Source organism: Nasonia vitripennis, assembly GCF_009193385.2.
Source record: "Nasonia vitripennis strain AsymCx chromosome 1 unlocalized genomic scaffold, Nvit_psr_1.1 chr1_random0003, whole genome shotgun sequence".
NCBI lineage: Eukaryota > Metazoa > Arthropoda > Insecta > Hymenoptera > Pteromalidae > Nasonia > Nasonia vitripennis.
In genome coordinates, this window is record NW_022279589.1 from 2,568,094 (window position 1) to 2,595,214 (window position 27,121).

Genomic DNA, 27,121 nt, shown 5'->3' on the forward strand with positions numbered 1-27,121 from the left:
ATGACAGATCTAGCAAATAGTTAAGCGCGCACAGCGCGCTGGCTTGTCCTAGTTTTGTTAAATAATGTTTATCTTAATAAATAATACATATACATACATGTCATAAAGTATATATGCTTCTAAATTAAAAAATTTTCGACTACTTCTATAAAATAATGATTAGCGACGTAACGAAATTAAAAGGATGGATACAGCGCGCCTGAATTGCCATTAAGTTCCAAATATTTTGTAAAATATTGAATGTAAATATAATAATAAATTAAATTTAATTTTTTTTTTTACGATTAACGATCCATGTATCCTTTTAATATCAACAATCTAAAAGCTGAACAGAAATATTTAAAGTTCTTCTAACGGATTCTCAGTATCTGCCAAAGAATCGTCTGATACATAGTCTGCAGATAACGAAGACACGTCGGACAATGCAGCTGTCGAATCAATAAAGAAGATTTCATTTTCGTTTAAGCTACTAGCTTTATGGTCGTTACCTTTCGTCTCTTTTTTTTTTCTGCGACTTGTTCTGATTTTTCGAATACCTTACTTTTTTCTTCTACTTCTTCACTTTCTTCAGTAACTTTCTTTGTCTTCTCTTGTACTTCTTTCTTTTTTTCTACCTCGGGTTTCTCTTTCTTCTTCAGAAGCTTCTTTCTCTTGGCTGGTTTGTTTCCCGGCTCACTATGCACATCAGCAGCAATTGTTATTTGTTTTGAAGTCGCAACTTCTTCGTCACTTGTTGATGAATCATCTATAAGAAAAAAAATGTAAACAAAGGTAGCTCAAGTGTCTACTATAAAAATATACATTTATAGGCTATAACTTTACCTTCATTCTTTGCAGCATCTTCTGATTCTTCCAATACTTTACTTTCTTCAGCTACTACTTGTTCAGTTTCGTCAGTAGCTTTCTTTTTCTTCTTTTGTATTTCTTTCTTTTTTCCCAATTCGGGTTTCTCTTTCTTCTTTAAAAGCTTCTTTCTCTCTGCTTTCTTCCCTGGCTCACCATGCACATTAGCAGAAATTTTAATTTTTTTCGAAGTTTCAACGTCTTCTTCACTTGATGATAAATCATCTATACGAAAAAAAAATGTAAGTAAAGATGGCTCAAGCGTCTACTATAAAAATATATATTTATAGGCTCTAACAGCACCTGCATATAGACGAAAGAAATAATTAGATTCTATGTTTTTACTCAAAACATAGAAAAAGTTAATTATTATTACTTTTGTGCCCACAGTACTGTTATAGAGCCTATACAAATATGTAAAATCTTTGTATTGAAAATACATTACTTTTTCTTTTTATCTTTTTTTGCTGAGGTGGTCTCTTAAGATATGAAATCATTTTTGACACATAAGTGTTAAAGTTAGTCATCTCGTCCATAATGTTGACGTCAGGGTTCACATTATTGTGATGATTTTTTAACCAATGGACGTAGAGGTCTGCAAATGAAAACGTCATATTTCGATGTTTATTGAAAAATGAGTATTATATTTAGTGAATTTCACCAATACGCTTTGCTCGGTTTTTGGTTGTATATTATTACCAATTTTTGAAGATTAAAAAAACAAATAACTATTTATAGAGTCAGAATCGGATCGTTTACAATGACCAATCTAAGAATGAATATTTGCTTAAAATAGTCAATGGGGAACTATTCAATTATTTATTAAATTCTAAACTACATATTGATTCCGTTTTTTGTTTAGGTCTCCATCAAAATCAATAGAATCGATAAGAGATGATAAAATTCAATACGAAAAAGAACAATTGAATTCATTGACCTTTACTAACTTTAATGATCATTTTTTGTATAGAATTTTATTAACTCATTTGATTCTATTAATTTTAATCGAGTTTTAATACAAAAAGTAGAATTTAGCTATAGCTTTCAATTAGATTGAAAATTTAATCGATTTCTATAAACTATTATTAACAGGGATATGATTACTTCTTTTGTAGAACAATATTAATGTAATTTTAATATAATAATATATTATATTTACCAAAACACGTATTTAATTTAGTCTCATCTAACTTTTCTGGTTTATTATTTGATTTCTCATCATTTTCAGTTTCATCAACATCTGAATCGTTTAGCTTGTTTATTTTTCTGTTGCTCACTCGACCAGTGCGTGTACATTTGGATAGTGTTTTTGTCCCAATCATTGCTTTTAAGATTAAGCTAATACATTTTCCCGGGCCATTATGTGGCGCCATTATTTCATCATAAACGCTTTCCATTATCCATGTATCTCGACCTATGTGATACTAAAAATAAAAGGGATTTTCATTTTTTCAATGTAAATTAGGTCCAATTTTTTGATAATTGTATTTTTAATATCAAATAAGGTTTTTACCGCTTTGTCAGAATCGCGATATCGTCCAATAGAGACAAAATTCTTTTTGGGATCGATGTCGATTCCAGAATTTCCAACTTGCGATTGAATAACTGTAAAAGTATTAAAAATTAACTCCGTATTTCATAGAGAAGCCTACAACTATCGAAAATATAATGTGATTTGAAGGAATAATGACAAATATTGGAAACAAAGCACGGTCACTCTTTACGTTGCTTGTTAAGGAAACAGGCTAAGGAATTACATGGCTTTATTATGGTTCAGTGGAGAATAATACAACTATGTGAAAAACGGGCAGTAAAACAACCACGAGGGCAAACAAGTTCTTTCACCCGTGATGCTCACTGTTTTTGGTTATTTCATGGATTTTAGGGTATTTTTCCATATTAATGTGGACTAACAGAAAGCATTTTGCGAGAAGGCATATCATTTAATACTATAAAAGGTGGAATCAACCCAAAACCCGTACAATATAAAATATTAACTTTCAATTTTACGTTAATGAAGCGTATTTTTTTTTCAATTTTATGCGATTTTAAAAAAGTGAGAGTTTTTCTCTTCTGTTGAGTTTTCCTGCTAGTCGTTAGAGATCATAACCAATGAAAATAATTAAAACAATTAAAACATCGCAAATGCCGATTAAAATCGATCAATTAATCCATTTCAATAGATAATTGTGCTTAGTTTTATTCGCTTTTAATTTTTTTCAATCGCTAACAATAATTTTTAAAGGTTTCGATCTTCAACTGTTATCAGGGTTTTATAATCCAACGGTCAGAAAACGGCTATTTTTTGCAATGCCTGTTGTTACAAAAAAATTGGATACCGTCTATAGAAAGGAAAATGGCGAGCCTATAACATGTGTTTGCCACTCTCGCTTTTAGCTCCAGTGTAAATTTAACACGTACTATCCACCTGCCAATTTTTTCCCTCCCTTCGTGCTATTAGACCCGATTCTTGGTTTAAGAAATACAGAAATTATATAGAATAAATAATCTGTACAGCAAATATACTTTTTGCAACACCTTGGGTAAAAGTGCCACATTCTCTCCCGGCGGCGAAAATCGAATGTGGTACTTTTACCCAAGGTGTTGCAAAAAATAGCATATTGCCCTCGGGAGGTAAAATGGTGAGCCCATAGCAAGTGTTTGCCACCGTCGCCTTCGGCTCGGGTGACAATTCACACTTGCTATGGACTCACCAGTTCTTTACCTCCCTCGTGGCATAATATACTATTAGTCTATAAATCAGAAAAACACATGCATGTGAATTAAAAATGATTAATTTTTTTATGGGATGCATGCAATCCAATATCAAATATGCAATCACTCGAAATAAAAATCAATTAAGCCCAGCTGTTCATTATACAATTTCTTACATCGAGTATGAATATGAAAAGTATGTATGCATACATATTTATAAAACATATATGTGTATATGTAGTATATAAAATGATGTTTAATAATTATTCCCCAGAACGTTTTTTAAGTAAAAATAAGTCAAGCATATGGTTTGTTCTTCGGCTATTTACAAAAGTTTTAGAAATTCGAAAAAGGAAATTAAAAAATGTGTTAGATTCAATGATCATTAAGATAATCAACATAAATCAACAGAAAGATAGTCATAAAAAGTACTCTTTTTGAAACTGCTGCAATCAATTACCTAATACCCTGTTGAATGCTGTCTTGAAAAGTAGTTACATTTAAGTTCATTTTACACGATAACGATATAATGATTGCACAAAAATTAGTTAAACCATGTTTAATTTTATGTCCATTGCATGCATTGGAACTATTCGAAAGATTAGAGTCAATTATTATCGATTACAAAAATGATCATTGAAAACAATTATTCAAAATAGTTCATAGAAACCGATTAAAATCGATAGAATCGATAGGAGTCGATAAAATTACACAAGAAAAGTGACACTTATTGTAGCATGACAACTAAATTAAAACAGCACCCTAATCTGCAAGGAAAAATTATGAAAAAATAGAATTTTGATAACAAACTTGTTCACGTTATTGTCGTTGATACTGCAATGTCCTCCAGGAATTTTGCAATTTGAAACGGCATCCTAAAATTATATTGCGCATGCATAATTTGCAATTATTGGAAACTTAATTTTGGGTTAAAATTATTATCATCGGACAATAGTACATTTCGATACTAGTACCAGGATATGAATGTAGCCTTGTGTGACCATTAGCGCACCGAGTGGAGCGCGTGCAAAAAGGTCATACAAGGCTAAAATGTAATTCTTGCACATGTACTTATCGAACCGTATTTTGTGACACGACGTGTGCAAAGCTCGATTTAGCAAAGACTTTTGCGACGTAGCGTGCGCGAAACCGTGTTTCACACACGGAGTATAAAACAATGAATTATAGAGCAAACAAATACCTATTTATAGCACAGTGTGACCTAAGCCCGCAATCAAGTCACGCCTATCCATGACCTACGTATAGTCCTTTTTTGTACCGTATTTATCGCACTCGTTACGCTCGTGCGCTAACTACACGATACAAGATAGAACTGCTTTTATCACGGATACGCGTAACAGCGGGCTTAGGTATAGGCTGTGCCATAAAATTCTACACGATACTCGTGATCTAAGCAACACTTCTGCACAGCGCAATTGTTAACGCCATGCAGAAAATTGCTACTAAGGTCACATGTATCGTAATGTACTATATCGTTAAAAACATAATAACTGCATCATTGTTATTCACCAAAAACGCGGTATTTATCATCTCAAAAATAAAGAAATATTAAGTATCAGCTCTCATGTTATCATATTGCATTTAAAACAAACAATCCCTGCTAAAAATAGTCAATAGGTATCGATTAAATTATCAAAAATTCTATGCGAAATCTGAATCCCACTTTTTGTATTAGAAATCAATTAAAATCGATAGGAGTCAATAAAATTCTGCAAACAAATGACTATTGGAGTTAATAGAAATCAATCAGTTGGTATTAGTTAGCTATTGATTTTTATTGTGATTTTTCATAATGAATTTTATAGACTCCTATTGATCTTATTGATTTTAATCATGTTTTAATACGAAAAGTGGAATTCAGATATAGCTTAGAATTCAATTAATAATTCAATCGATTCCTATAGACTATTTTTAACAGGGATAATTAAAATTTAATAATGTGATGTTTTATAACGATTTTTTTTAAATTGTGATTTTGTTTTAAAATCAACAGTTTCTTATACGGTTTAAAGGGAGGTCGAAGCCATACTAATTGGTTTAACTGTTACCTACCCTAAAAATTGTTTTGATCATAAAATAATAATAGATACACTTGCTTATAGCGTCAAAATGCAGTGGTCGCTATTTTAATAAGCTATATTAGCTAAGTCTTATTTTTGTATAATTATGCAGAATTTTAACAAATAACGAAATGTACAAAGCGAAGTAATACTTTGTTAAAAGTATTCAATATAGAGATCGATTAAAATCGTTAAATTCTGAATCCCATTTTTTTGCATTAGAATTCGATTAAAATGTATAGAATCGATAGGAATCGATAGGAATTGATAAGATTCTATACAAAAAACGACAGTAAAGTTAATAAAAAGTAAGTGTTGGTGTTAACCATCGACTTCAATTGTTGTTTTTCGTATTAAAATCTATAGACTATTATCGATTCTAATCCATTTTAATAGAGCCCTTATCCGAAAAATGATTCAGAATTAACATAGAATTAGTTGAGAATTTAATTGATCCCTGTATTGACTAGTTTTAACAAGGCGACGATGGTGATGTCAGTAAAATGACCGTCACTTTCGTATACATTATTGGACATAATACAAATTTTCTCTAATTAAATTAACAAATATTCTAAGCAATATAAACTACGATTTCAAGTTGAGGTTACAATTGGCTCTGACATCCCTTTAAAACATTTTTTTATTGAATTTTTAATCATAGATTTGTTTGTATCATAATAATACTAGTAACAAATTTGTAAAAATATTTTCAAATTCAGTTAAAATATAATATAACTATTTATAACATACCATGAAATTCTTTCATCTTCTCTACTACTTGCTTCTGCAAATCTGTGTTTAAACTTACGTACTTCGTTACTTCCTTCTTTAGTGATCTATTTTTTTCAAGTAACTGAGCATTATTTTTTAATAAATCTTGGTTTTCTATTCGCAATTTTTTTATTTTCTGCTCCAACCACAAAATCTGCTTGCTTTTCTTTTCCAGTTCTTTACTCTGACTTTCTAATTCCTTGCGTGAAGGTATTTTAATGTCACTAATAATCTGGAATATAGGTAATTTAATTAAAAATAGTGTTGCATCTACTGCTTATTATTACTGCATTCTTGTGCGTGTGAGTGTATAAGCATAACATTGTAGATGGGATTATACTAACCTTTACTTTAGATGTTTTTGGCTTTTTCTTTAATCGTGCTTCATTTTCCTTCTGACTTTCAGGTACTTTCTCATTCGCATCATGGTCTAATTTACTGCAAGATGTTTGTTTTTTGTCAACTTTTTTTTCATCCTGTACACTACGAGCTACTACGTCTTTTACTTCTGTGTCAGCTGATTTGTTTTCCTCGACTTCTGTTTCATCCTCTTCAAAATTAGCTGCTTCGACCACTTTTGATTCAGAAAATTTATCTTTTTCATCTTCTGTTAAACTCGCTTGAGAATTTTCTTTTGATACTTTTTCTGTAGTCTTTAAGACATTATCAGGATTAGAGTTATCGTCCAGTTTAGTGACAACCAAACTCAAGTACTTCTCCAATTTCTTCTGCTACAATAATTAAAATAATTATTGATTATGTTTGTAATGGTACGCAGCTACCGTTAAAAATAACTTTGAAATATTTAAGACATCAACTACTTTCCAATAAAACTTTTTAAAATGAAATTTTTTATAAAATATACCATTTTCGTCTCATTTTCCGATTCTGTACGCAATTGTTCATCAGGGATTATTGAAGCTCTTTTTTTGCGATCTTTGCTTCTAGAGCATCCTTTTTACCTATTGAAAATCATATTAAATTGTTCCAATTATTTTTAAAAACATATTCACCCTCGTACTCACAGAGAAAAGTCAAAAGTTTACGATAGAAAATCGTTAATGCATATTAATGTTTTTTTTCAATGAATAAAATTACAAATATATACACATATGCGTGTGTGCGCGTGTGTGTGTGTGTATGCATATATATATATATATATATATATATATATATATATATATTATAACACTCGGTTAATACTTTTCTGCCGTGTTATAACCAGGGCCAGAAGGACCCTGTTTATTGTAAATTAACGTCGGGCGTGCAGAAGGCACGGCTCGGCCGACTCAGATCATGCACGTGTTTTTACACGAGCCCGCGGAGGCGGCGTAGGTCGGGTCGTAGGAAATAACACACGAGAAGTTTAGATAAGGAAATGTATATTCAATTGTAACTATACACGGAGGTGCAAACGCCGCACACTTCGACGAACGATAAAGAGAGACGAGAAATATTACCCCGAAGACGTGAGAGAGTGAGAGTGCAGGTTACACTTACTTACAACTCAGTAGTGGCAGTAGTACTTTACGCAACGGACGCAGTCCAGTCTCGGACGTGGAGATGCAACAGTTCGGGCGGGCATCGCAGCGACTCGTTGGTAACGCACGGACGAATATCGTTCGCTCTCGGGATGCTCGCAGGACTCACAACAAACCCGCGTATAGTAGTAGCGCGAGCTACTCGTATGGATAGCGCAGCGAGACTAACTGTAGTCGCGGCTCTCCCGGCCGTCGGCATATCGTTGTCATATCTCGCCAACGCTGTGCGGCCAGGCGGCAACCGCGCTACCTATGCTCTCACTCTCTCTGTCTCTATCTTGCCTCGTCTCTCGTTCTCGCTCGTTTCGGCGCTCGTTGGCAGCTTGCTGAGACAATAATCTTATTACAATTAGTACAGGTATAGGCCTGCAGTCTGCCGTCGGCATATACAAAAAAGGTATAGATATAGGCATACATATTACAAGTATTACAACGTCGGTAAAAGTATATAGAGATCACGACCCGACGAGTATATACACCTATATTTTATATATTTGCTTTGGCCGATATAATAAATTTGATATTTATTATGATATAAATTACACATGCATTATGTGCCACATATTTATACATAAAAAAATTATGGTTCTGCATGTATATCAGTGAGTGCTGCAATATTATTAATTGCAAAATAAAGATGTGACATGCAAATTTTATATACTATCTGTGCATTTAATTGTGCATGTATATTATAGTAATATGGTAATAACAACAATATACATCATCTCGTCTTCTATATATTTACAATAAAATGTAAGTTTTTATTAATAATTCAATTTATAAAAGAAATAGTTTATAGGAGTAAAATAAAATTTTCAATCTATTTATTAAGTGCTGTATTATTTATTGAATATTTATATACGTGTACTACATAGAATTTTATTATTAATTGCATTCTATAAACTATTTCTAATCTCTATTTTATGTAGCAACAATAATAACAATATTACTTATACTTTGCTATATTTTACAAAATTGTATACGTACATTCAGATAAAGCCTTCTAAAAATTTGTATTAACAATGAGTGAAGATGAACACATCAGTATGGTAATAACGAATGATAGTAGTATGAATTCAGGGTCTGACGATAAACAAAGACAAGTCAAAAGATATAAGCATTACCTTGATGCAGATTTTAAGGGACATGAAGTATCTATGCAAACTCGTCGAAAATTATTTAGACAAAGGTCATCAAGTATCACTAGTTCATCGTCGGAGACTATAGATCAGAGTAAGTTTATTGATGTGTACATAAATATTATTGAAATTTTTATATCATTGTTACAAAGCATCTCAAAGCATCTCTCAAAGTTCAAGATCATAAACTATTTCAAGGATTGCACAATTAGAACCCGCGGTCAAGCTTGGATTATAAATCCTAGGAAAAAATAACAAAACTATGTTGATACTTTTTTTATGCTTTAATTTTTATCCAATATATAACCAGTTCCCAGTATAGTCATTTATAGTGCATAAATTATTGGTTTCTTACTTTTTAATATTCATTTGTGTATCACTATGCTCACAAGCTGAAAATTTTTAGTGGCAAGAATCCAAATTATACCTTGTCAACTATAATAAATTCCCTGCTAAAAATACTTAGTCAATAGAGATTGATTAAGGATCTTTACGGCTTTTCTTACCTGCAAAAAAGGCATTTCATCAATTGATTTTATTTAAAATTAATTTTCATAAAAATTTAATAAAAAGGTTATTTTATTCTTGATAATGATAACACTTTATACTTATCTTTTCTTTTGGTTACTGTGTTTAATCTTCAAGTTGAAACTGTAGAAAATTACCAGTCTAACCTCCAAATGTCATCAAGCAGGTTAGTGTTACCAGGGTAAGCTAAAATTGTTTAGCCGAGGAACACAAGACTCTGCGACTGCATTTTTTTTCTTCACTGCAACTTTTGTTGATCCTTTGGCTACTGCGAGTCGAAGGCTAAGAGAACGAAATGCTAATACTGTTCTTCTACTATTTTCTTATATATGATTTTCAGCGCCAACTGTCTTGCACAATATATCACAGCATTTAACTGAAAATGTTCAATATATCAGTACGCCAATTGTAAAACCTAATCTTCTAACTCTTGACTTGACAAGTTACACTTTTTTCTGGGAATAACTCAAAAGTTGCTCGAGCTCAGGAAACAGAATATTGTAATTCTATTTCAGACCTCAGTGGTGCCTTACGCTGCTGGAGTTAAGATTTTTCTTGAGTAGTTTGACGGTCTGACTTATTCTTACTGGATTCATCTTTTTATCCTCTTCTTGTTTCTTCCCAAAGAGTACTTTTTGTCAATGAGAGATATAAGTCGTTTAGGACTTATAAAAAGCTAAATTCATAAAAGAAAGTCGATTCAATTCTATATGAAAAACAATAATTGAAATAAATAGATGAAAAACAGCAATTAAAATCCATTGATTTCTCTATAGATTTTAATCGATTCCCATTGACCCAATCTAATTTAATCGAGTTTTATTGCAAAAATCGTGATTAAGACTTACCATTCAATTTGATAAGAGACGACATTTGACTCTGTTTTTGAGGTTAAGTGCACATTTTTTTATTCAACTAAGTAATTATCATGCATAGAGATACCCATTGATCGTTTTCAAAACCAATTTTAATTTGTCAAATATTAGTTGTTTCATAAAAAAATGTGCAACAGAAACTGTTTGTTAATACAATAAATATTTGCAAATTAAAACCAGGAAAATGTGATTCGCCATATAAGACTCCATGTTAAATTGGAAAAAATACTTTTATTAATATTTTGTCAATAGGGTATAAATGACTCAAAATTTTGCATAAGCTTTTTATTTATAATACATATCTACGTGTGTGATTTTTCATTCATGAATCTGTTCGTTAATTCTAAATCAGATCAACCTCCTTAAATTATTAACGAATTCTATGCTAATTCTGAATCCCATTTTTTGTAAGGACTCAATTAAAATCCATTAGAATCAACAGAAGTCAATAAATTTTAATACGGAATACAACATTTGAAATGATAGTTAATACCAAACATTGGTTTGTATTAACTTTAATAGTTCTTTTTTGTATAAAATTTTATAGATTTCTATCGATTCCTATCGATTTTAATCGAGTTTGTATGCAAAAAACGGGATTTAGAATTTTAGCAATAATTTAATCGATATCTATTCTAACAATAATTCATATAATAATAAATATATTTGTTTGTTCAATTACAGACGTAGAAGATAGTACAGCTGTAGAAGTTGCAAAAAATATTCATGATTCACCTGTTGAGAACAGATTGAACAGATTGAATTCCTCTACTCATAGTGATGAATTAGATACGAATAATATTGATAGAGATTACACTAATCAGATATATGAAGATATGAATGAAAGTAGTTATTCGATCGGTGATAATTTAAACGATAATAATGAAAATAATATAAAAGATGCTATAAACGATAATGCAAGTAAAAACGAGACAGAAAATCAAAACCTGATTGAAAGCGAAAGCTGTGTAAGCGGAAATGAGACTAAAAGTGAAAATGAAAATGAGAGTGAAAATGAGAATGAAGGTGTAATGAATGATGATGATGGTAATGAAAGTTATACTGATTATTATAGTGATTCTAGTAATTTTATTGGTGCAGATAGGTATGAAGATGATGATAGTTTTCTCGATCGATTAATGTTTCCATCCGCAAATCTGAAATTGCGTGATATAATTATGATGACTTTTGCACACTCTTTACGATTCCATTTGTCTGATGAAGCGCATTTAGAACTTATTAAAATGTTCAAGCTGTGTGCTGGTAAAGACTTTAAAGATCTTAATCTTTCCAAACACGTGATGTCAAAATGTTTCTCCTCACAACAAGAATATGTCAAGTATCATTATTATTGTAAAGAATGTTCCGAGTCAATAGTATACTCCGTAATTGCAACAGAAACAGTTTTAACTCGAAGTGTTGTATGCAAAAAGTGCGAACAAAGAAATATTATAAAAGCTCTTTTTCCAAATTATTTTATATCTGTAAGTCTGAGGCACCAAATGGAAGAATTATTAACAAATGAATTGATTTTTAATGATATTTAAAAAAATGTTCGTTCTCGATGCAACACAGCAGATGGTACAATTAAAGACGTGCACAGCAGTTTAATTTATAAAAATATTATGCATTCAAACAATAATAATGACGAATCAAATTATATCCTGACTCTTAATTTTAACACAGATGGCGCTCCGCTTACGAAAAGTGGGAAGCGTGCTTTCTGGCCGTTAAAAGTAATTTTAAATGATCTTTCACCAAAATTAAGATTCCGTTTTGTCTTGCTAGGGGGAATTTTAGTAGTACAAAAAGAACCATCCAATAAATTGCTAGATTTGTATGTTTCCGAAGTAATGGTTCAACAAATGCGCAAGTTAAACAACAAATGTGTAACTGTTGAATAAGATGGTATTAAAATTGTTTTTAAATTTTGTATTCTAAGTTGCCTCGTAGATTTTGTGTGTCGTCCTATAGTTCAGAATAGAATTCAATTCAATGGATATTCGGGCTGTAGCTGGTGCTACCAACTTGGATTTTATATTGCACTCGTATCTGGAATACGATACATCGTAGAGCAAAATGCTGATAACAGAACAAACGAAAAACATAAAGAAGATGTAAAAGTGAGTATCGAAAGTAAGAAAATCACAAACGGTGTAAAAGGTCCTTGTTGCTTGATGAAAGTAGATCAGTTTGATATGGTTTGATCATTTTCGTACGAATACATGCATGGCATGCTTCTTGGCGTTACTCAGCAACTATGGAATACATGGAAATCGAGTGCATCAGAATATAAGCTGTCTAAACAACAAATTGAATTTATTGAAAAGAGATTTTTAAATATCACACCATCTTATCATATTCACAGACTGCCAAGAAGTGGTATTATTAAAGGAACTGCAAAACCGAAGGCATCGGAATTAAAATCGTGGCTTTTACTGTATAGCCTACCATGCTTAAATGGAATTCTCAGCGAAGATGTACTAGAGCACTATGCTCTCCTAGTGAAAAGCGCATACACTCTTTTAAAGTATGAAATTTCTGAGGAGGAATTACTTCTATGCGAAGCGGATCTTACGCGATTTGTTTACTTGTGCGAATATTTTTACGGCCAAGAATCCATGACGTTTAATGTTCATACATTACTGCACGTTGTAGAGTCTGTTAGAAAAACTGGTCCATTATGTGTAAATTCCGCCTTTCCGTTTGAAAGTAATATTTTTAATTTAAAAACCCACGTTAAAGGTCCCATAGGCATGGATAGACAAATGTGTCGAAAACATTTGCAATTGTTTACTTTTCAGACTGGAAAATTGAATAATGTTGTAACGTCAGAAGAAACAAAACAATATTGCATTAATTTATTTTCTAATAAGCGATTGAGCACATTCTACGAAAAAAATTCTGAAGAACTAACTTATTTTGGAAGGAGTTACTTAAGGAAAATAAACGGATTGGGTGACTGTTTATCGTACAAAAAGTGTATATTTAAAGGAGTTTTTTATCACAGTATAAAGTATACTTGCTGCAAAAAAAACGGACGATACTGTTATCCAATTCATTTCAGGCGAGTTTGCACGTATAATTGATATTTTGGATGTTGATCACAAGTGCTTCTTGAAAATTTCACTATTCAATATAGCCTCTGATGATCCTTTTACAGGCTTTTCCCATATTAAACTCATTATCTCTGAAGATACTAAAACTCTTACCACGCCAATAAATAATGTACAGCGTAAAATAATTCTAGTAAATGTTAGAAATAGTCGATATTTATGTACTCTCCCAAATAACATCGAAATGCAATAAAATCTCTACATTTATAAATAATATTATTACTTGCTTTATTCCTTTACCAAAAATGTATTACTTTGATTATTAGAATAGATTAACACATATTGTTGCATAACAAATGAAAAATAAATTATTAGCATTAATTTAATAACGTATACCGTTCAGCCCTGCTGAAAAAAGTGAATAGAAATCGATTGAAGTCGATTAGAATTCACCATTTAAGTCGATAAGATTTCAATTGACTTGAATAATGTATCTTAATTCCATTTGTTGCATTAGAACTTGATAAAACGTGATAAAATATGATAAAACTCGATATAAGTCGATAAAAGTAAATATGAAAAATTGCAATTGAAATCGATAGACCATGATCTACTTGAAATTCTATCAATTTCAATAGTAATTTGTCATGTTAAGTTTTATCGATTTATATCGATTTTTATCGTATTTTATCACGTTTTATCAAGTTCTAATGCAAAAAGTGGAAATAAGATTCACTATTGAAGTCGATAAGTGATCTCATCGACTTCTATCGTCCTTTTCCAACAGGGAACTTACACAATAAAAAACAATTATCAATGTGATTTTGTATGGTACAAAAGATATTGTTAGCAGAAAAACTACGACTCACCTACTGAAAAAAAGCAGATGACAATCAATTGATTATTAGCTGATAATCGGCTGATAATCACGCCAAAACGTCAGTTGATTATCAGGTGATATCAGCTTAATATTTTTATTTAAGCTAATAGTTACACATATGCATTTATATGAGATAAAAAAGATGTTTTAAATAAGAAAAATGTATAAAATTCATATAATGAGGGCCTAATACGGTGTTATCATCCAGATGATAACCCAAAACACTAGCTGTAAGCTGCAAAATTTTTATTTATTAATATTTAAAAAAATTTTTGTTTAAATCGAATTATTAATGAATAAAAATTTTGCAGCTCACAGCCAGTGTTTTGGTGTTATCATCTGGATGATAACTCCGTATTATGCCTACATTATATGAAATTTATAAATTTTATTAATTTTAAACTACTTTGAAAAATTCTACTGAAATTTAAAAAATGTTTGATCATTATCACCTGATCAACTGATTATCATTAACATTTTATTTCATATACACGCACATTTGTCACTGTCAGCTTTAATAAAAATATTCAGCTGATATCACATGATAATCGGTTGAGGTTTTGTCATGATTATCAGCAGATTATCAGCTGATTATCAGCTAATAATCAGTTGATTGTCATGTGCTTTGTTTCAGTAGGGCAAAGTAGAGGTCACAATTGGTCACGTTAGCTCCGACCCCTTAAAAAAATAAAAAACTGACTTATACTAATTGCCAATAATAGTTGTATTTGTTTATATGTATCAGTCAGTATAATCAGTACTATACCTGGGCAGCCAACTATATAACAGGGACTATATATACACTAGGTGGTAATTGATTATTGTGGAATGTTTTTTAAAATCCTCTAATCAGGTTTGCGGATTCAATACTCCTAACAAATAAAAATGCGTGATTTCAAAAACGTTCTACAAGAATCAACTACCACCAAGTGTACATGCAAGAAGGTAGGACCCGAACAAAAATAATGTTGACCGTCTTACTTTTAGGGAAGAGCTCTTCCGAAAACATAAGTCTCATCTCTCCAAATTCGTTATGTATCCGTTTCGTATAAAGCTAAAAAGTGCCACCTGTTAAGCATGTCATTATACGCTTGTAGATAATATTAATGGGCTCCACTACATATTAATGAAAGAAATGATTTAAAGAATATGCGAATTTATTATTGTAAGAGTCATATTTCAAACCTACGTAAGCGTGTGGTGTGTAATACTCAGATGTTCTGATAAATAATAATGGATAAATGTTAATAGAGTAGTTAGTTTTTAAAAAATATGCAACTCATTTTTCCAAAGATCGTTTTCCACACCTACTTAAAAGATTAGTTCGTGTCTCTTTAGAATACTAAATCTATGAGAAATCCTGCTTTCATCATGTAAAAATGATGTTATATATTTAGCGAAGAGATTATTTCAATTCAGACGCCTACTTTCTCTTTTTCTGTTACTAATTCTTTTTGCACAGTTCTAAAAATCGCCACCTGCCTAGCGAGTCACGTGTAATATTTTATAGCACAGTGTAGCTTGAATCCGAGTTTAAGTCACGCTTACCCGTGACCTAAGTAGTCCGTTATTGCACCATGTATAGCGACTCGCTACCCTCGTGCGCTAACCTCACAGTACAACAATGGACTGCTTAGATCACGGACAGGCGTGACTTGTCGGATTTAAGCAGCTGTGCTATAAAATTGTATACGATACTTGTGAACTAAACATAGTGCACGGCGTATATTAGCACGCGAGCGCAGCGAGGGTGATGAAACGCCGTGCAATAGTCAGCTACTTAGGTCACACGTATCGTAATATACTATAAATACTTTGATATATATTAATGGAGAAATTGGTTCTTCTAGAATCTGCAAACCCATTTTTCCAAGGGTCGTTTCCCACACCTTTGTAAAAGATTAGTTCATGTCTTTTTAGAATACTAAATCTATGAGAACCCCTGCTTGCATCATGTAAAAATGATGTCATACATTTAGCAACGAGATTATTTGCAATCCAAGGCCTAGTTTCTTTTTTGTTATTACTAATACTTTTCGTTCAGTACTGGAAAGCTCTACCTGCTGAGCGTGTCATATGTAACATTCAACGGGTCTGTATATATTAATGGAAAAATTGGTTCTTCAAGATTCTGCAAACTCATTTTTCCAATGGTCATTTTTAACACCTACGTAGAAGTTTAGTTTATGTCACTTTAGACTACTAAATCTATGAAAATACCTACTTGCATCATGTTAAAACGATGTCATACATTTAGCAAAGGAAATATTTAAAATTTAAAGCTTAAAATCTCTTTTGTTGTTATTAATTCATTTCGTACAGAGCTGTAAGCATAGAGCACGGCGTATTATTACCCCCGCTGCGCTCGGGTACTAATACACGCCGTGCAATAATCGGCTACTTAGGTCACAGATTTCGTAATATACTATAAATACTTTGATATATATTAATGGAGAAATTGGTTCTTTTAGAATCTGCAAACCCATTTTTCCAATAGTCATTTTCCACACCTTTGTAAAAGATTAGTGCATGTCTTTTTAGAATACTAAATCTATGAGAAACCCTGTTTGCATCATGTAAAATGATGTCATACATTTAGCAACGAGATTATTTGCAATCTAATGCCAAAAATCTCTTTTGTTGTTATTTTTTTTTGTACAGTTCTGAAAAGCTCTACCTTTCTAGCGAGTCATGTATAATATTTTATAGCACAGTATGGCTTAAATCCGCGTTAATCGAAATTTCGAAATGCCAGGATATTTATAAAAGATAATTAATAGAATGATCCTATCTTGAGTATATATATATATATATATATATATATATATATATATATATATATATAGTTTAGGTATGAATATAATAAAAGTTATTTATTAATCCACACCATGTTACATTTATTATTTTTGTAGAGGATAAGCAGAAATTAAAAGTGATTGCAGAAAATCTGAATCAAGGTAGTCCAAGTGTTAAAGTAAGCAATATTTCGCTAAACAGCACTGTTTTATCAATGAGTTATCTTCAAGATTCACTTGAAGATTCAAATACGTTCGTGGCGAGTTATAACGTCTCATCGAGTGTGAAACTTCTTTACCGCACTATTAAAGTAATATTCTATTCTAGCGAGTACGGCTAATCACCAGTGCTCAATCATTATCTGAATCTTAAAACGTTACTTCCATCTTGTTCCACTTCGTATTTTCTTTTATCAAATACTTTTATGATTTATTATATGAACAGGCGTTTTTGTATTTAGAAAAATTATATAAATTTTTTATTTTCTTCTAGATCTTTCGATGCTTTTTTGAATAATGAAAATTTAGTTTTGCATTCATTATTGTTGTATATGAAATAAGATCTTAATCACTCATTACGCATACACATTTATTTAATATTGTCTTGTTTTTTATTTCACCGAGTCTCTATGCATGTCCAGATAATCGAAACCCTTAAAACAATTTTGGGCTTTTATCTTTTATTTTTTTTTCGAGATTAGATATTTTGTTTGATTTTATATATTATGCTTGATTTATTTTTTTTTAATATCAACTTTTCATTATTTTTGGATCTTGATTCTCCTCAAACTACAGCACCAGTTCATACGAATGTCGATTGCTCTAAAGAAAAGAACCTTTCTTCTACTCCCTTATCTAAATTTGACTTATCAGTCAAGTATTCATTGTAGTCAATTATTTAACATATTTTCTTTCAATTATGTATTCAAGAATTACAATTCAATGTATGCTTGTGTTTAGCCATTTTGCTTAGTTTAAATTTCAGAAAAATATCTAGTTTGTTTTTATTGTATTTGATTCTAATAAGTTGTAAATGTTTTACAGAAAACAGACTCATTGAAAGAAAAAAGCTATTACATCATATGTAAATTTAACTGCGCTTATGTAAAGATTTTGTCAGTATCTTGTCGTGCAATTTTGTTGTATTGTGATCAATCTATACTTAAGAATATCCTGAAACAAACTAAATATAAGTAACTATATTTTCGAAAAATAAAATTAAGTTTCTTTTTTGCAGATTTTAATCTAAAAGAATCAACTGTAATGTTAAGTGATCTTTCGACCAACAAGAAAGAATCAAAAACGATATTGAAGGCAACTCCTGACAAACATAACAATTCCATTCAATCATTTGAAGAAGCAGTGGTACCAGTTGAACGATTATCAATAGAAATTGTTGATAGGAATAAATCTTCAGTTTTAGTACCACCTCAAAGTTATGATTATACAGATAATGAAGTCAAAAATCAGGATTGTGATCAAGGGGCGCGACAGCGCCGCGCTGGCAAGAAAAAGTACGAAGTACGATTTGTCGACGGCGCAACCCTATATTCTTTGAAATTGGGTTTTCATAACCTTAAAAAAAATCTCGAGAGTATTTAAATCATTACTATTGCGCGTATGCGCAATCTGCTGGTATCTACTTGAATATATTAACCTAATCTTTCATGATTTGAAAGATTCATCCAAAAATATTAAGTTACTAACGTAATATTGCAAGTTGAAAATTTGCTCGGTATATTTCTTTTCGTTCAGAGTTTCCATCCTCTCCCTATTTTTTTCGTCTCCTCCGGTCACGTGACTTCCGGTGAGTATTATATTAGGTATTATACACCAGTGGTTAAAGATTATATGCATATAATAATGTTATACGATTATATGCGCGATGCGATCAATATCTAAAGCAATAGTAGCTTATTGTCTATCGAATAGATCAAGATTTCATAAAGTGCAATAGCAAAGAGGATATGCTTTGTAAAAGATGTGGAATCTCCCAAAAAAACTTTTTTCAAAAGTGAAAACCTTGGCAAGAAAAAGACTAATAAACGTAGTGAAATCTCTAAATATTAAAATGTCAAGTAAATGTTTTTTGCTATACGCATTGAGATATAAAATTACAGTTAAAATTAGTTTTCCCAAAAAATGATATCTTAATGCGTATAGCAAAAAACATTTACTTGACATTTTAATATTTAGAGATTTCACTACGTTTATTAGTCTTTTTCTTGCCAAGGTTTTCACTTTTGTAAAAAGTTTTTTTTGGGAGATACTAGTTATAATAATAATAATAAGACTAACGTTACCAAACATAATTGTGATAATTATGATACTACTACTCCTAATGGAACTACTATTAATAAAGATATTATTAAGGATATAAGTGATAAGAATACTGTTACTGGTGATGACAAACAAGAAAATGTGCAAGCAAAGCATACTGAAGGAAAATTCATTTTTATATTAATGTTTCCTTAAGTTTATTGAATAATGTTTAGAAAATATTTGATCTCCATCAATCATTGTTCGAATAAAAAAGGTACCCTAATTTTATAAGACTCTATATAGCAATATTTTCTGAATATTTCTCACAGTTTGCATCGCAAAATTCATCAGACTTAGTAATATTGCACCTGAGCAACATAATATTGCCGAAAAGGTTAGTCCGAGTTTACTTCAGATCTTATTGAATCTAAGCTTCTTAAGGGGATGTCGTCGCTAAAAACACTGTTTTTCCATTTGTGACGTTGCACTTTTTAACGGCTTTCCTAATGCCGTGCAAACAGTCAGATTACTTCTATTTTACTATGATTTACCTACTCCAGACTCTTACATCTATAGAGGGGGATAAACATTAGGTTAAAGGACAAGAATTGTCCCTGGATTACAGCGCCAACATAAAAATCTAATTTTACATAAAACTATTTAGATAAAGCTTGCAATGAAAAACCGAGTTTGTAGAGCCATAGTGTTTAGTTTAATGAATCGTTTTACCGAAGGAAATTTTGATCGGACTTTTTGTTTTACTAAAAGCTTGGAATTACAAAATACCCCGTGGCGGATTTGCGAAGCTTTAGTGACGACATTCCCTTAAAACATTGTCTGAATATTGCGAATTCGCGGTGAATTTTTAAGACAATATTCAGATAATATTTGATTTTATATGAGAAGTAGTAAGAAAATAAAAATATAACTTTTGAACATTATTAAATAATGCTTAGAGATAGGAAAATATATTGTGAAAATTGGTTTTTTTATTTATTTATTCATTACAGATAAAACGGTAACCACGGAATGTAGAAACATAACACAAAAACCAAAACAAGAAACTTTTGAGATTAATATGGATTTTGCTGGGGAAATGATTAAAAATGCTAAGAATGTTGTAGTTTCTAAAAAAAACTAAGCAACCTAAAAGATACGTGTGTTTCTTCTGGAAAAAAAAACAGTTACCACTTTAACCGTACATTATAAAAGTATGCATTCCGAAGAACCACTGCTTCGAATCTTAGAGAACACAAAAGGAACAAAAAGACAGAAAGGGCAACCTATATCTGAAGAACAGAAATTTAGGAATGACATTTTTGATTATTTTAGTAAACAAGCAGCTGCTGAACATAATTTAAAAGCTGAAATGGATGAAGCATTTCACTCGGTAAGAAGGCCACGAACTGATAAGACTGTATTTTGCTATTTGTAGCAATTGTAAAGGGTTTTACATAGCTAATTCAATTCGCAAACATTATAAACATTGTTGCGGAGAAACGGACATTTTGAATAGACCTGCATTTTTAAGTAGAAAGCTGATGGGGAAAAGTAGTGTTAATATTACAGATTACCTTCAAAAGGTATTAGTACCTCTTCGTGTAGATCATATTAGAGATATTATTGTCTCTGACGATTTGATAATAGAATACGGAAATGCTTATGCATACAAGCATCGTCATTCACCACATTTGAATGAAATGATTAGGAGTCGATTACGTCTTTTAGCCCGATTGTTATATGAATTGAGACTTTTCTCTTCCGACATTAAAAAATATTCAGATTTATTTGTTCCAGCACATTATGATTATTTAATAAGTGCTATAAATGTGATTGGATAGTATAACTGTGATCCTCATTTGCCGGATTTGTACGCCATACCTGCTCCCGCAGCTGCAGCAGGCGCGTATGCCAAAGAAATTGCAGATTTTTGGATTGTTACCTGCATAAGATTACAAGACCATGATGCTAAAGCTAAAACTCTTGATTTTAAACATCTTTTTAATGTTTCATTTGCTAAAATTGTAAGCATGACTCGCAGTCGCAGTCGCAGTTTCGCAAATAAAAAAAAAGAAAAATAAGAAAATTCAGCTTCCCGAGGACAAAGACGTAGAGAAATTGTATCTCTACACAAAAGAAAACTTGAAAAAAGTTATGAATCAATTGCAGAATGGAAAATTTAGTCAAAGTGCTTATGAGGATTTAGGAGAGTTTTTGTTAATGCGCATTCAGCAGTTTAATGCTCGACGAGCTGGGGAGATTGAACGATTAAGCATGGCAGACTGGCAACGTTTAGAGAGTTTAGATAAAACCAACAGCCGTTACAAAAAATCTGAATCCAGAAGCAATTTTTAGAAGGATTCCACAGAATGTTAATTCGTGGAAAGCTCTACAGAACTGTACCTGTTCTTATTACACAATTAGAAAAAGAAGGTTTGGATCTGTATACAAATTTGAGACAGATTAAGTCTAGAATACATCCAAGCAATCCTTATATTTTTGGTATAGAAGGAACTGACACAAATATTCACAGACACTTAAGAGCATGCGACGTACTAAGGAAGCATAGTGTTAAATGTGGAGCTCAATATCCTGAGAGGTTGAGGGGAACACTATTCCGGAAAAATATTTGTACTTTGTGTTTAAGTTTGAACTTGACAGACAATCAGAGGACCGATTTATATCACTGTTTGGGACACAGTGCAACTATAAACAAAAACGTTTATGCGCAACATGAATTTCAGAGACAGGTTTTATCAGTTGGCTCAATTTTGCTTCGAGCAACTCACGCATTTGACAAAAATGATCCTAACAAAGAGGAGGAATGCGAATCGGAAGATGAAAAGGAGAACGATTGTAAAGAGTATGAAAAATATGTTACTAACATATTAGATGAAATTACTCTAAATGATAAAACATCTACAAGCAGAGTTGATACACGCGCTGATTTATTCGACAAGAAAACGGAAGATTTGGATGAAGGTAACTTAATTATTTAAATGTATTCTTGCATGATCACTAATTAATTTTATTATTAGCAAGTACAAAATATTAATATCGTATCAAATTTTTTATTTAATTTTCATTCCTGTCAATTTGAAAAATGTTAATTTCTTGCTAGTCAAGGCTACATATGATATAACATAAACGTGATTACATTTAAGGGGATGTCAGAGCAACACTGATTGGTCGAAATGTTCTGGTTTTCCTAATCTTAAAAATATTTTAGATCATAAATAATAAGTACATACACTTATTTATCGCACTTAAACGCGGTTTTCCGAGGTGCGTATTATAAATCGGTCCAGTTAAAAGTCCTTAAATATGTACAACAATGTGTAATTTAAGCAAACAATGAGAACTACGGCGCGAGTGAAGGCGACGATGAAAGTGAGAATCGGTAAGATGACCGTCACTTTCTCGTACGATATTTCATGATATAAAGTTTTTTAATAATCAAATCGCTAAAAACTTTGTGTTCCGAGGTCACTGATTTTCGTTGATTTGAAGTATATTGGAATCAAATAATGAAAATTACGGCGCGAGGTGAGGTCACAATCAGTAAAGTTCGCTCTGACAGCTCCCGAAGAAAAAACCGCTGCCAACTTCATTAATAGTATGCCTTCTCCAAGAGATGTAATGATTAAAAGAATCGTTTTTCTTTAATAAAATGATTCAAAGCTTCGTAATTAAAATATTAAAAACTTAAAACATACTCTTAATAGCATTGTTCATGACCACCATACTCATAAATTTTAGAATGCGTCAATTAAAGTATAAATCGTAACGGGGTTGTTGGGGTTAATCTCTGATTGGAGCAATTAAAAAAACTACGGATAGTTGATTTTATATACTTACATTTTGTGATTTTTCGTTATAACATAGTTTTAGATATTTTTCAAATTTACATTCGCACGCGTTACATTTTTACTTACTCTATCTCGATATAAAATATAGAATATTATCTCGCTTAACAGTTATGTGTACATTTTTTAAATTGTTTATTACTTAAAAACGTATTCTGCCTCTACCCTCCTAAATGTTAGTCTCCTGTACTTTTGGTATTTTCGATGTTTTTGGTGCTAGACTTCGCCAGTTGTTTAAACTTTCTTAAATATTTACAAAAACTTTCATTTGGGTTTCTCCTTAGAATAGTTGCTAAGTCCTGGATTGAATCTTTGCCTCTGTCAAACCCTATCCTCCCCGAATCCTCTATTTCTTTTACTAGTTGTTTGCCAATAGTCGCTCTTGCTACCTCACATTTATATATATGCTCTAGGTTTTCATTCCCCCATACTACCTGGTACCGTTTTGTCTTCCTTCATACTACCTGGTACCGTTTTGTCTTCCTTCATACTACCTGGTACCGTTTTGTCTTCCCTCCCACTTCCGTTTTCCACAACTTGAAATTCTCACAGTATTTTGATTTATCGACTTTGCTCCATCTCATTTGGGTTTCTTGATCGCTTTTTATTTCTATCATTCTACTAATGTTGCCGGCCAGTTTATCCATATTATTTTCTTCCATAAACAGTTCTAACGTTTTCCCATCTCTTACATCTTTGAATGTATTTTCTACTCCTTTCCCCCATTTACTAGGATTCTTATTTTTTATACCCCTCAATTCTTCCTTGAAACAAACTTTTGGCCGCCTATTTTCTTCCATTGTATGCAATTTAAGTAAGTATTTTGCTGCCCTTTTCTTGGTCTCAATCTCCATGCTACTTCTACCTGCATCCAATTGCCAGATGTACTGAGGAGTGGTCCTACTTATACTTATTGCTATTTTTGTGAATCTGCCCTGTACCTTATCTATTTTTGCTCTGTTTCCCCAGCCCCATATTTCTGCGACGTATAAGAATCCTGATCTAACTATTGTATCTTATAGTGGGTACAACCTCCTGCCTAGCATCTCAATTCTTGCTCTTTTCGAAATGCCCCTAGAAGTTTTTTAAAACGTTTGACCCAATCATCTTTTCCTATACTTTCCCCCCTTAATTCTTGGTCATCTTGACTGTTCTCTGGAGTATCCTCCTCATTTTCTTCTTCTCCAACCACTAAGTTTACACTTCCAAGCCCCTCTCCTGTCTGCTCATTGTTATTTACTTTCTGAGTCAGTGATGCCTTCAAACCTTTTTGTTTTTCCGCCATTCTTTCTAAATAATCCTCTTTAATCCAGTTTTGCATACCTGCCAGTGCCTTTCTAAGTGTCGCGTTTTATTCTTGACATTTCTCTAGTTTTCTTTCGGTTTTATACAAAACATCTTCGACCCAACACATTTCCGTGGTTAATCTCTCTTCCCACTTTTCTTCTACCCTTTTTAGCCATTCTTGTTTCGCTTTTGAATCTTCCTTTTTAACCTCTACTAGTAAGTTTTTGACAAGTGCGTTATTACCCTCCTGGCCTCCCTTGTATTTAGTCCGCACTCTATCATTCGTCGTCACGTGCTGATTTTGCTCGCTAACTTGCTCGCTGGTAGTTATATCTGCCACTGTATTTACACTGGCCCTTCGCTTTGGTAGGTGCTGCCATCTGCGTCCCGCTTGTGTTCACGTCGCTGTTGCTCGTGTCGCTTTCGTTCCAGGAGAGCCCACTCTCGGGACCGTCAGCACTCGCGGCATCCTCAAAGACGTTCTCGTCAGACGTCTCTAACACTACCTGTTTCTCCGAATCTTCCCGATCAGTCAATTCTTTGCTGCCTCTTTCATCCCCACTTTTTCTGTTGCTACGTCTGTTACTTTCGGCACGTTCAACTTTGTGCGCCAGCCTATCTTTCTTGGTAAAAGCCGAAGCCTCATCGTTGCTCGTTCCTTCCCGCAAGAACCTATCTATTGTGTTCTGATCCTGCACGAGGTCTTTTGGGGGTCTGACTCTTCTTCCTGTTTCGTTTGTCTGCTGTTCCGTATTTTCTCTGTCTATTTCTTTGTTCTCTCTGACCGCTTCCCATCGGTCTGAGAGTTCTCTCGGATCCCCCTTCACTTCGCGACTAGAAGGTGGCGTCATAACCTCCAAAGTATCTGTTTGACTTTTTTCTTCCCACACTGGATTTCCTCACTTTTTAAGCTGCCGTAAACAATACCACTAGTACTTAACAGTCCAAGGATACTTTTTAACACTTTACCACCTTTTTTTCTTTTACTAAACCTTTCAAATGAATCCCAGAATTACAGCCCTAGAGCGCGATGCGTACCCTTTCGCCATTCGACCCGAAGTCCTACGGATAGTTTACAGTTTCTACATAACTAAAAATAATTAGCGAAAAAAATTATTCTCTAATTTTTATTGTTTAAAAGAAATTTAAAAAACACGTTATTTTCGTTAATTAATTCAAAAATCTGATCAGATCTTTGTTAGGATAAACTTGATAAACCTGTGAAGTTTCAACTAAAAAAACGAGTGCGTAAGAGACTGATCGTGGTAACCATTTTTAGTCAAATATTAAATTTTTATTGTTTTACGAAGAACTTAATAAATCACCACTTCACTTCAATCGAACGGCTTCAAAATAAAATCAATTCTTCGTTAGGTTATACTCGATGAACCAGTAAAGTTTCAGCAAAAAGTACAAATGCGTTCGGGAGTTATAATAAATAATTTTTTTTTTCTAAACGCGCATTATTTAAGTAAATCGGTTTCAAAATTCAATCAGTTCTTTGTTATGTTATACTTGATGAACCTGTAAAGTTTCAGCTAAAAATATGTGCGTTTGAGAGTGATCGCGTACCCATTTCTGTTCAAATATTAAATTTTTATACTTTACGAAAAGCTTAAAAAATTACCACTTCACTTCAATCAAACGGCTTCAAAATTAAATTAATTCTTCGTTAGGTTATACTCGATGAATCAGTAAAGTTTCAGCAAAAAGTACAAATGCGTTAGAAAGTCTTCGGGGTAACCATTTTTGCGCACACACGTACATATATACAGACATACATTTTTCAAAAACCACTTTTCCTGACTAAAGAACCTTGAAAACGTCGAAATCTATTAAAATCATCGATATAGAAATTTTCGCTACCACAAAGCTTTCTCTTGGAGAAAGCAAAATGAGAAACATAAGCTAACGCGGTAAAGATAATATAAAGACAATTTTTATAAAAATAAAAACAATTATAAATGAAACGAATACACCAAGTCGTCTAATGTGAGTGTATTCGATAAGATACGGGTCGCGGAAAGAACAAGGTTTGCGCAAATCAGCTGGAATCGCTATTTTTGAGAACTGTTACAATGAATGCTAAATAAGGACTTATTTGCAAGAACCTCGATTCATCAACACATCACATTATCGCGTATCCGCTTTCATAAACACCATTATGACAGTGTTAATTAAGCTGAGAAAATCTATTTTTGGCTGTTGTAAACGTTATTTCGTCTCATGTTTTTTCATTTTTATTCGTCTAATTGAGTGTGTCTCCTGTTACAATGCCGCTACCCTAAGCGGATCTTGGGCGTTGTCGTCCAGATCGGACGGGTGGGTGCCTATCACCACTACACAGCGCATCCTTAGGTTGCGGATAGAGGAACAGCCCCTGAGAAAGAGGTTAGCTGCGAATAAATTGAATAAGCAGCCGCGGACAGCCGATAGGAACAGGCGTGGGTGTGATGAGCCCACACTGTCGAACGCATTCATC

At 32.4% G+C, this 27,121-nt stretch overlaps 2 protein-coding genes across 11 annotated transcripts in view; both read right to left on the minus strand.

The window, feature by feature from the left end:
• LOC100678131 (carcinine transporter) overlaps positions 1–27,121 on the minus strand; it is a 440,470-nt gene that overhangs the window by 246,836 nt on the left and 166,513 nt on the right. The gene's annotated exons all lie outside the window — the stretch shown is intronic.
• LOC100679749 (DNA ligase 1-like) lies at positions 2,237–7,503 on the minus strand. Its single transcript, XM_031931573.1, has 6 exons — positions 7,276–7,503; positions 6,755–7,141; positions 6,390–6,642; positions 4,369–4,433; positions 2,357–2,448; positions 2,237–2,267 (listed from the first exon to the last, which is right to left on the minus strand). The coding sequence occupies exons 1-4, from the start codon at positions 7,276–7,278 to the stop codon at positions 4,378–4,380; spliced, it is 699 nt and encodes a 232-aa protein (XP_031787433.1). The 5' UTR covers positions 7,279–7,503; the 3' UTR covers positions 2,237–2,267; positions 2,357–2,448; positions 4,369–4,377.